Below are 12,705 nucleotides of genomic sequence, written 5' to 3'. Positions count from 1 at the left end.
TGCAGGAATATTTTCCAAACATTTCCTTTATAGAAGAATCAAGCCAAACTTATTCGAAAGCCTAATTGATCATGATTTTTAACATGATACTTATTTTTTTATTGAATAACAATATGAATATACTTTTTGCATTGTAAATTTTTGTATCAGTTAACTATATATTATATTTTATCAAAATCAAATTTGGAGATAAAATTGTAAGGTTCGTCTTCTCGCAATTGGTTCAACGTTTTCCTCAATAGAATTTTAACCGACTGTTATAATTAACAACGTAAATGCCGTGTGACACTACAGAGGCTAGGCGTACAATGTTATAGTAGACAAAAACAATGCGCTGTTGGTTGAATTTCGTCCTAAAATTTTAGAATTCGTAAATGTAAGTGATTTTTATGTAAATAATTTTGATATTTAAAATTTAATTTTGACAAATAAATTATCAATTGTAAAATTTATTTTCGTTTCAATAGAAAGTTCGAACATCCTTTAGGTTTGATTAAAAATATTTTTGAGATTAATTTTAATATAGACATGACATTTCTAAATATTTAGTAAGTATTGAAAATTTACAAATGTATAAATATAAACTTGCTTTGCACAATTCGCATAAATTTCCATCCAAAAAGTGTTTTAATTTCAAAATGGGTATGGCACATAACGTAGGTATTACAGTTAACACACAAATATATAATTCCATTATCTATGACATAGAGGTACACAGATTTTTTTGTATTTATGTGGTTTTTTATTCGTTGTTCACTACATGGTAACACGAACTAAGCGCTTCGTTTAAAATGCGCACTTAGTAAGCGTTGGGTGGGCCCGTTTATAAAAAGTACTCGACAGTTTTAAGGAAGCAATTTTATAAACGAGTCCTGTATTACATTACATTAATTATGCTAACTTACAATAAGATACAGTAACTACTATGTGAGTATGAATGAAAACCTGGCTATCCTGACTACTCTTAACTTACGATAAATGTATATTTGGCTAAATATTCATAAAACAAGCAGATAAATTCAACGAAAACTATAAAGCGAGAGAAACAATACATTAACAGTCAATTAGGATGCTTAATTCAAATCAACAGCAATTGATTTATTAAAAACTTAACAATAAATATTGCAAAACGTGTTCACTCTGATGTTAAATTACAAAATCATTAACATTTAAGCGGGGATGTTAACTCTGTTAGTAGCCTTCTTGCAAGAACATGAACAATGTTAAGGCATAACAATAATATTCCATTGGTTCCATTGTAAACTTTTCCTAAGTTGTTCAATGGCAAAAAGTTCGCTCTAATGTTAAGTTTAAACAGTAACAACGTAAAGGCATTTTATTGGCAATAGTTGTAACGGGCGACCAATGAATTAAACTCCAATGAGTTTTAGTAATGCCTCAAACAGTGGAAAGTTGAACACATTTTGCAATATCCCTTAACTTTAAAATAAGAAATGTAATGTAATCGCAAGATGTTTTGCGAGTTCGTTCGTCAATGAAAAAGTGGTTTATTCAAGAACTGTGCTCGTATTTAAAGATTGATATACAGTTTTGGTAATCGAAACATTCAGGTCTAACGCATAATGTGTAAGTAGTTTGGTATGCGCTTAGCTTGTAGTGTGTAATTTATTAAGCAAAATGTTTCATACTGTAAAAGTTATCAAGAATATTTTTTGTTACGCGGTGTGTTGAAGTTCGTGATAAATATGCTGTAAACTTTTCCATTCATTATATATATATAAGTATATATATAAGTGACTGTCTTCAAACACACACAAAACACAGTTCTTGAAGTAACCACGTAACTGATGAGGCCTTGTTCTTTTCGCTGTAACAGTACCTGCACAAGGTCCGGATTTCAATTATTTTTCCCAATATATAACACACTGCATGTTTAAGAGAAAATTGATGCGAGAAACACCGATCTAGAATTTATATGAGCCAAAAGTGTATCACAGTTTCAAAGTTCAAATATTTTAGCCTAGCCATTATCAAATATAACAATATGTAAATCGGACTGTATAAACTATTTTTGAATATATATATATTTAATTTATTTTCTGTTTTATTCTGTCTAAAAGTTAAAATATTCTCGCATCAATCTTCCCAGAATTTCGCAGTGCAAGCAACGATGTTATTCAACTTATTCTCCTAGTAACAAAACGTTTAACGCAATTATCAAATTGTAAACATTAATGAGCCAATAAAACTACATTGTAGGGGGTGCCATATCCATTTCTCAAGGAAAACGTACCAACAGCGCATTCCAGTAAGTTAAGAAAAAATGTGGAATAACTAATTCCACTCGGGTTCGACATCAACAGAATCCAGTACTATTGTTACTAAAAAACGACACTGGAGAAATACGAAGAAAAAATACTGAAAAAGATGTCTTCGTCCTTCTCCGGTCTCGCCAGCAAGCGACGTCGCCGCTCCACTGTTAATTAGGCTTTATATTATTATTAAATGTACACAGCTTAACTACGGAATTTTTCATCATAAAATAAATGTAGAAAAAATTTCATTTTTCAAATTTTTTCCATTCAACATTAAAAAATTTAATCGTCGAAAACTTAAAAATAACCTCTGACAATTCGCAGACACGATCTGTTGCTTTATAACTATTCCATTGCGATGATCACAGAAATACAAATGGGTGTGCATTCTCGTGCGGCGTATAAATTTTACTAGTAATTTGCAGTATTTTCGTCGCTTACTCTGAATAATCCTTACCTTAAATTTAAAAATCTTTAATTCGAAAATACAACGTCATTTTTTTACAAATATTTTTACGTCGTGCCGCACGAAAATGTACACGGGACTTGAACACTTTCTTGGAAACGTAACTTTTGCTCTAAACATATTCTAATGTAGGATACACGATCCGTGCTTTTTTTCTTTTGTACAACTCGAGAACACTCGAGTTCAGTTCCCTAACACGATGTTTCATTAATTATAACTTTAAAAATACCAAACGTCCATAAATTTTTTCCTTCTACTATGACCTAAATTTAAAACAATACCATTTATACAATATTCATAGGAACTCTTTTGTTGTTATATTAAATTTATTTATATATTAAATTTATGAGGATTTTTTACATAAATAGCGATCCGTTCACACGATTTTTGTTGCGATCATTCGAAAATTGGTTTCGTTTTTGTTTCATCAGTCGAAAATTGTTTTGTTTTGCGTCTAATGTTATGATTTTTCACGTTTCCTAGAAAACTTAATCTTCATCGGGTAACCTTCGCGTCTTGTAACTGGCCGTTTCATTCCAAACAATATTTAAAAATATGCCGAAAAGTTTTGTATTTCATAAATAAATTAAAGAGAAATAAAAGAATTGAATTAAATCTTCATCCACAACCAAACGTCACGTAAATTATAAACGATTTTTGGGCTATTGCATTGTGTTTTTTCTCTATATACATTGATTTGTCGTTACAGTAACATTACATGTTGGGTTGTAAGCATTACTGTGTAGACAATATCAATATTAATTCAAGAATGAAATAATTACGTACGTTAAATCAGCTTACTTATTACCTTACCTATGTTTACGATTATAAGAAGAATACTACGATTCGTACGTACAAAACCGTTTGAGATACGACTTTCTACGTACAGATCGTCCCTTATTTATAATACATGATGATAATATTAAAAGAATTAATATTCGGCAACACTTGACATTCTTACTGTGAATAATTGCAAAAATGTTCACAAAATTGCAATAATGTGAACACTTTTGCAATTTGTTTAACTATAAAACTATTGCAGTGACAACTGAGCACCTAGATTCTGATTCTAGGTTCTTGGTGTGATTGTTATGTGAAAAGCAAAATGCTTTAATCATTCTGAGAATGATTTTCTGGGCTATTGTAGTTTGATATTTTTATTAAAATGAAAATAAATATAAATATTTGGGCTATTAATATGTCTGTCCGTGGTATAAAGAATGTCTCGTGTGATTTTTCTATCCATTCATGATTTTATTTGTCGAAGCAAAGTGTAAATACATCTGTGTGTTATATAGCTCGACTTGTCCAATTATTATATATAAATGTATGTATTGTCTTGTTTGTCTGTATCGATTCAGTGAAAAATCGCTATTCCTCCTATTCATGTTACTCCTTTCGATAATTGATTATTTACAAAAAAAATGTAACGGCAGTCTTCAGAAAACATAATAGTTCATTTTATATACAACTATACAAAATCATTTGTAAATAATGATATTTTTCGTCAAAAAAAATAACCTCACGAACGTAATAACTCGTTACTTTAGGTATAACCGAAGCGTTAACATTGCGTTTATGCCTAAATTACTTACAACCTATAACTAATATGGCATTTGAAACAATAAAATTAATAAGCCAAGAAAAACGAATCATAATTCATGGAACGAGTAAATAAAATAATTTCGATATCTTTTTTTAAATAGAACATTTGTGCGTTCAAAAACGTGACTAGCATAAGACGTGTTATTGCGTGAAAAAGATAAAAGATAATCAAATTAATATAATAAAGATATATCTATTCTCCTATGTAATAAAATATCCTATGGAAACTTAATACGCAACTAAATATTGCAAAGTCTCGCTAAATGCGATAAAACGTGCTTTAAAACAGTTTGGCACATCCAAAAGTTTGTACTAAGCTAAGAAATACACTGCTCTGTGGTAAAGCTAATAAAAAATAAATATAATATAATTATCTCAATAATAAAACACACTTTTAACCAAACATCTAATTGAAATTGCACAGAACCTATTCGATTAGTCTACTCTAATTACTTGATCGGGCGAGTTTTTGTTCCATTTTGTTCATTCGATTATTTTAGGTACTTTTATATATTTACAGAAAGATATCTTTTTTTCGCTAAACGTTCCCTATTTACAACATATCTATATCATAGTTCTATCTAAGTATTGTTACCGTTTTTATTTGTATAATTTAGTCAGCTACGTTAAACAAACTATTATTTTACCCAAAAAATTACGAATTGTCACTGAAAAACGAACAGAATTACTAATCAGAGGCGATTTCATTGTCACGCTCCGCACGAAAAAAAATTTCAATCCGAAATTAATCAATCACAATTTGTATACGAAATGGTTTCATTTGCGACGAGTATGCTGTGAAATCGCATCGGATTAGTAATAGCTGAATTTTCATGGCTGCGGGTTCTGTTGGAGGTGAACGGCTTGTTGTGCGGCTTGCTGGGCGGCGTGTTGAGCGGCCTGGGCGGCTTGGGCGGCCTGGGCGGCCTGGATGTGCTGCTGCTGGACCGCTTGTTGGGCGGCTTGGGCGACTTGAGCCGCCTGAGCCTGAGCGGCTTGCTGAGCCGCTTGTTGAGCCGCTTGTTGAGCCGCGACCGCTTGTTGCGCGGGCGACGGCAAGTTGAAGCCCAGCATCCTCGGGTCGTGTAACCGCAGAGCTTGCTCCAGTCGTTGTTCCTGCGCGATTCGGAAAGCCTCTACCAGCTCGGGTGATAGTTGTCCGCTAGCATCTGTTGGCTGTGGTGGGAATCCGCCGTTGTGTCGCAGCGGACTGACTGCTTCGGGGTTGTGGACTTGAGCTTGCGCTTGAGCTTGAGCCTGAGCCTGTGCTTGAGCTTGAGCCGCAGCCGCTTGTGAGACAGCTAACCGAAGAGCTTCGGCCTGACTTCGAAGTAATGCTTCCGCTTGTTGGATCCTCAACGCTGCTTCTGTTGGAGCCGGTGGTGTTTCTGGAGGGGGCTGTGCTGGCGGTTCTCTGGCTAGTTGTTGGCGCATCGCCGACACAAGGTTAGCAGCGGCGACTTGTACTGCATTGGCACCTTCTCCAGGCTGAGCCATCATGTTCGCGGCTGCTGCGGCGATTGCTGCTACTCGCTCATCTCCGTACGCTTGGTGGCCGTTGTTAGCCGATCGGAGTAGGTCAGTCAGTTTGTTGACGGCGGCACCAGCTTCGGATCCAGCTGATGAGGACAGTCGACCGTTTGATGAGGAATCAGAATGCGCTGGTGACGGTGGTGCTAGGTTCAAAAGGCCTGATCCTCCCGCTGAAGCGGATACTGCAGCAAGGATATCTCGTTCTCGTCTTTCGGCGGCAGCGCGGGAGAGGACGTACTGCGCAGCGAACTGATGTTTAGGTTCCATCCTCATATGCTCCATGTGGGAGAGAAGTCCTGAAAATGTAGTGATTGATTTTAGTAACTGTTAAAGAAATATAAACTTATTATTAATCAGAACAGAATGTATGAATGAAGTAACGAATTGTGATTATTTTTACTTTATTATGAGAAAGTAAATTTCATTCCTTAATAAAAAAAATCTTCTTTAATAAGAAAATAAAAAATCTTTATATATCACATAGGCCTACTACTTATTTAGTTAAAGACTCTTTAATAAAGATATAATATTAAATCTGAAGGAAATGAGATTTGCTATTAAACATTAAACATGTCGTTTTAATTTTCCGCTGCATATCTTCAGTCATCCTGAAAAGAAATATACAAATGTCCAACTCACCACTTTCGTGTGTAAATACGGCCTGGCACACAGAACACGGCCACATTCGGAGGCTGCTGGTCAGTTGCGTCTCTGGATGGCAGGCGAGGTGCTTCCTCAGGGACCCCTCGTTCACGTAATGCTTCCCGCAGACCGGACACGGGTGGTTCGCAGTCCGCCGCTTCGCTACATAAGGATCAGTTGGTTTAGCTTGCGCCGGGTACGGTGATGTGGCAGGCGGACCTTCACCAGCATCACCAGGATAAGGATTGGCAGGTTAGTGGGTTAGAGGTGGGAGAAAAAAAAACAAACCGGTTAGTTCCGTTGTTAGTGCAATCCGCAGAAGAACGATTTTCCGTTAAATGCTCCAAATTTCCTTGCAATAACTTCAAAGGACTTTTAGCATAACAAATCTGTATCGAAGGGAGGGTTTTGATATCGTAGCATTTAACAAAACGTCGCACTTAACAATATTGACTAGAAACTAAAATAAACATAACTTAGGATGCACAAAAACCAAAACATAAACCAATTAACGGTTGTGACGTCGTCGCTGTTGAAAATGAGGAAAACGTAACTATAAGATGTATAAACAAAACATGTTATGATAATAAAGTTGGCAAGCCATCCGAAGAATCGGTCGTTTGAAGCAAGAAATGTTTGCAAAACACCATACCCTTCCAATAATGCTGAAACAATAACAGCCGATCCCTCGGATGGTTCTCTTACTTATTTAGTTAACTAAGATTTGTGGAAACGATACGTTTTTGTTCCGTTGATTATAAAACCAACACCCCTCATGGCTTTGTGTCAGCTGGAAGCTCTTGCGGAATATTTAACAAAATAAATACTTAAGCACACTTTGTTTAACTGCCCCTCGAAGTGGGTATTTTATGGCGTTTCGAAAGTTAGATTTACGAGACTTCCAGTGACTATCCTTAAAGCTAAAGTCTCATCTGTAAAAGCGTTTGAAAAACTGGCCAATTAAATTACAGTTTTCTTGGCACAAGAATTTGCCGTTGTCAAGACTTTTGGCAACACTCATAACAGAAGAGACTACTTAATCTAGCCTTAACTAGAATCCACCTAGAAGAAAAGAACGCATGTATTGCACATAGATGCGTTCCTTTGTACCAAAAAACCGGACGGCGCGTCCAGAAACTTACTGGCAACGCCGGACGCATTCGGGTCCTTATGGGTGTTCTTCATGTGCTCGACTAGGGCTTCGCCCCCGAAAACGACCTTGTGGCATATGGGGCAAGGTGTGGCGGTTGCCCCACCGATCATGAGAGCCGCGTGTTGCTGCAAAACACCAAGGTGCAGCTGAAGCTCCTATTCCGCCGGGGGCGATGGGGGCATAGCAGTGCAAAGATTAGCATCGTCATACAAAACACAATATACAAGTCAAAGGGAATTTCGAAAATCATAATAATGTTCAAACTCATAAATAACAGCCAAAGGGAATTTTGTATAATGGAATTTTGAAAAACATAAAAACAATAATGAGCCAATTGTAAATGTAAAAAAAATAAAAATGTTTCAATCGTAGTCAAAATATTGAAACAATTTGAATCAAAATGTATTAAAATGTAATTTTTGCAATTTCATATTATTAATACACAAGGAAAATCATGTTAAGAAATTTATAATTTAGAAAATAGTTTTGATTATGGTTAAACCAAATATATTATTAATGGCATAAAAACCACAGTAATTATTTTTGCGTCATTTAAATTAATGTGTTAGGTAATTTTACAATTACAACTACAAGGTTAATTATGTACTTAAACAAAAATGGAATTTGTAAAAGTCTGTTTCAATATTATTAGGTTCGTACTCGTTACTATGTGGTAGTAGGTGGTAGATAAAAAATAATTTATTTTAGATTTCCTCTTTTTGTTATAATAATTACCCATACTAGTAGTAGTTGTAACATGATAATAATTTAAATAAATTCACTGTAAAATTACACTTGTTTTAGGTACTGAATTATCCTTAAAAAAAAATTTCCCCCATTTTCCTTAAAAAATGAGTATAGATACGCTGTGAGGTCTACATTAAATAATTTTGTTTCATGAACATTTAGAATTTTTAAATAAATAAATAATATACAAACGTAAATTTTATGATTTTGTTTAAGATGTTATTTTCGGATATATATCATAAAATTTAGTGCGGTATTACATTTGAAAACTATTTCACTTTAATATTTAGGGTGTAATTTCAGGAAATATATTTTATTAATTCAGGAAACTTCAAAAACGTCTTCAAATTTTCGGGAAAAGGAAAGTTCTTGATCTTTTAAAGGATTGAGTCTTCTTAAGGTTAGTGAAGGTTTTTATTACACAAGATAAATCTCTAGTTATTGGAGAGGATATTAAAATTTTTAAGGGATTGGGTGGACTTTCTGGGTTCATTAGATACTGACCTTGGCCGTGTGCGTTCTCAAGCTACTCTCAGTGGCAAAGCCCTTGCCACATATGTTGCAATGAAAGGGCCTGTTCTTAGCGCGTTCCACTTGAGCATCATGGTTTCTGAGGTGCTGCTGAAGGTTCGAGAGCTGGATGAAAGCTCGTCCACAGTCTGGGAGATGGCATTTGTATGGACGCTCGCCTGGAATAAAGGGTTCAGTTAGTTTTGGTTTTATTAATATCCTGTTGCTTGTAACGGTAATATGTTTTGGGTATTGGAAACATAGAATCTACATTGATGAGGATTTTGAAATGTGGAATATAAAAAAAATGATAGAATGATCACAAATATAATAATCTAAATTATGCTTTTAAAAGTCTCACGATGTTTGCTTTGTCCCTTCAAACCAAAACATAGCAACACAAAAAATTTACAGTGGCCGGTAGAACGCTTATTATGTGTTAAAGCTGGGCAAGGGTCTCTTTACATTGCTGGAGGAAAACTGTAGCATATTTCACCGTGTTACTCTAACCAATTGGTAGAGATAGGTATAAGTTAGTCGCAAGCTGTGTCACATGTTTTTGAAGGTGGTAGAACCCTTTGTGGTTCGACTCCGGCGGCACCACCGCCACACCTATTTCTACCTAATAACAGCAGTGTTAGGCGCTGCTGTGTACCGGTTTGAAGGGTGTGGTAAGGGAGACAGACTTTTCCGAGGCGTTCCAGCTTAGTCCTCAGGGGTAGCGGCGCATCTGTGGCCGACCTCAGGTAGGAATATCTAATCCTATTTGGGGTTGATTACAGATGTCCATGGGCGGCAGTAGCCACTTACCATCAGGTGGACTGCATGCTCGTCTGCTACTCTTATACTATAAAAAAAAACCTACTCATAAACCTTCTAAAATGTTTGTTAAAGTTAACGACTAAAACGCCCTCCAAAGTTCGGAAGGCAAGTTCAGCCACAGTCACCCATCCATCTCCCGACCATGACTGAAGGTGCTTAACTTTATAAATCTGCCGAGATCTATGCAACCACACCTATATCCGCTTCATATTATCATAATAAGGCAGAAATACTCTATAAGCGATTATACTCATTGTAGTGTCGTGTAATTACTATTGTATCGAATATTTTGTGCACAGATAGTTAGCCACACACAATATAACTATGATCTAGGCTTTAGAACATTTGTACAGCGCCGAGTCGAGAACAGATTGCGCAAGTATGTTCCACTTCTCAACCGAGTAGTTGGTTAAATAATGTGTCATCAATTTACTCAAGTGACTTGATCGACGCACACAGAAAGCGCAATTTTTACAAGCGCCTACTTTTATTTTGTAGCGTGAAGTAATGGTTTATTTTTAAACCGATTTCAATAGATGTTATGAATTTAATGTGGCTGAGAACGTTGTATTGAAGGCATGTAATCATTTTAAGTTATTTGTTATTGTGATCTAAATAACCAATTACAATAATATACACGAATTATTATTGTACATAATAATTGTTATGTAGGCCCCGAAATATGTGCCTTTACTAAGCGTAGCTTAGAATTATAATATTATTTATATAAAAGAATATAAGAATTATTTGAAAATAATATTTAAAATATATTCTCTTTCTGTGCACAAAAACACATTTATTTATTTTTTTAAATTTCATTACTAAAATATTCACGCCAAATTACATTTTTAAATTTTAATGTTCTAAAATTTCTCGAATAAATTTTAAAATTCACGACATAATTTATTTTACAATTTTATTTCTCGACATCTTTTCCTTTACGACCCGATATAACCCGTTCCTTACTATGTACTAGACACTTCCTACGTGTAGGCACAAGTTGTGTCGGTTGTATTAATCACCATTTTAACTCATTAATAACCCAATACCGTATTAATTGGATGTTGCGAAAGTTTACAGCTTAGTTTATTATTAAGTTTGCTTTATAGATGGCAATAAGGTTTGTTTTAATGTTTAAACGTCAAACTTATTTTTAGAATTCCAATTCCTAAAAATAAAAAGGATTCAATTGATTTTTTTTTAATTTAATCTTCGAAATGGCGTTGTATTAATATTAAAATTAAGAATAAAGTATACAAAGAGAAAAATAAGGTAATTTAGTCGCTTCTGTAACATTGTACAAAAGATATTCAATCATTGTAATGAAGTGTAATGAAGACATTTTTCATTTTGAATGTTTTGTCTTTAATGGGTTGTATACCCACACAAAGTAAATATTTCTTTGACGTTGATTTTTAAACATAAACATTATTATATTTACGATTTATCTCTATATTATAGTGATGAGTATCTCTAGAACGTAATTGGTAGTCAAGATCTTTCATGTAATCATAACTTGGTATAAATTAGTTACGGTAAATATAGGTGCTTTACAAAGCTTAAGAGATTCCATAAGGTAACTATGACTTACGATCTTTATTATTACGCAACGAGTGAGTAATTTACCCGTTCCGTAATTTGCAAGGTAACCGGTTGTTAAATATTATTTTTTTAAACTTAAAAAAAGTTTATTCGTGCCAAAAGAAAATGAATGCCAAATGATACGATAAAAAGAAAGTGATGACGAAAGAAAAAATATATTTTGAAATTGGAACACCGTTGCACAACGAAGGTCAAGGACCTGGCAGTCACCGAGACCTAAATGGCGCCAAAAATCTCAACCGCGACCTAACCCAACTGAACAGAGCGAACCATTTTTAAAATAAGACCATAATAAAACGAATGCATACTTTTAGCCTGTACGCCAAGCAAATGCATAGGTCATTGAACGCACGCACACTTGCACACACTCACACACTCACACATGCACTATCTCTCGTATTCTATAGTCCTTGCGTTTGCGTGTGGTTGTGTTTTTGCATGTTTGTGAAGAATGCGTATGCACACGCGGGCATTCGTAAGCAAAAGATATTGTAGAATTATTTCCTAGATGCGACCAGATATATGGCTAGTACGTTTGACATAGCATGGAAATATTACTATGGGCGATTGGTCCTAACGGTCCGTGGTATTACGGCTACTATTTTACGAGTCGAGTAAAAGTTTGTAAATTATTGGGATCATTTAAATCGGGTGCGGCCAGCGATCGATCTTTTACAAGTGGCCTTCTATCTAGATTTATTTGGTTGTATAATTAAATTTTATACATATCTCAAGTAAAACTTTCATTTACTTGTTTACTTTTCATATTTTTAATATTAAGTATAATATTTTACGACGCATATAAAATTAATATACGTATTTAAAATTAGAACACAAAGAAAACATATTTTAAACGTAATTCTTCAATTTTTTTAATATTTTTTTTCGTTTAAATTTCTAAATTTTAAATAATTTGCTGTAGAATATTAAAAAAACAGGCATATAATTTTAAACTCATTCCATGTTATATCAATCAACGTCCGTTCATCGATCTCTTGATCGGGTTACCGTAAAACGATACTCATTATGAAACTGGACCATATCTGTTCTATTCTAAATATAAAAGTTATAATGCTGTTACAATATCATACTAACTTGTTCAGAATTTTATACTGTTAATAAATTACTCGAGAATTAATGTTATTTTTAGTGCACATAAATTTTAATACTATCCAAATATTTTTGATTGCATGAAAAATATACTAAAGAGCCTAAGTACCTGGTAAAAATATATACAGCCAAGGTCTTTCTTTTTCAAAGTCAGTTTTTTTAAAACGTAAATTTTGGAATGCATATTTTGAACATAATTAAATAATATAGGTTACATAGATAATTGATAAGTAGTATAG

General features: G+C 34.2%; 1 protein-coding gene across 2 annotated transcripts in view; it reads right to left on the bottom strand.

Annotated features, from left to right (window-relative positions):
• Positions 1 to 4,924: 4,924 nt before the first annotated feature.
• LOC140754664 (uncharacterized) overlaps positions 4,925 to 12,705 on the bottom strand; it is a 140,996-nt gene continuing 133,215 nt past the window's right edge. Inside the window, exons 7-10 of one of the 2 annotated variants that reach the window (XM_073089688.1) lie at positions 8,927 to 9,111; positions 7,665 to 7,830; positions 6,520 to 6,741; positions 4,925 to 6,176 (exon numbers count right to left, since the gene is read on the bottom strand). In XM_073089688.1, coding sequence (XP_072945789.1) covers positions 5,179 to 6,176; positions 6,520 to 6,741; positions 7,665 to 7,830; positions 8,927 to 9,111 — 1,571 coding nt within the window. In that variant the 3' untranslated portion in view covers positions 4,925 to 5,178. The remainder of the gene's footprint in view (positions 6,177 to 6,519; positions 6,742 to 7,664; positions 7,831 to 8,926; positions 9,112 to 12,705) is intronic. The other variant, XM_073089689.1, reaches the window with a different exon arrangement.

The sequence above is a fragment of the Epargyreus clarus genome, unplaced genomic scaffold (genome assembly GCF_041222505.1).
Source record: "Epargyreus clarus isolate Ecla_fem2 unplaced genomic scaffold, WU_Ecla_fem_2.2 ptg000031l, whole genome shotgun sequence".
Taxonomy (NCBI): Eukaryota; Metazoa; Arthropoda; class Insecta; order Lepidoptera; family Hesperiidae; genus Epargyreus; species Epargyreus clarus.
Note: the sequence above shows the minus strand (reverse complement) of the source record. Positions and strands in the feature narration are given on the sequence as shown.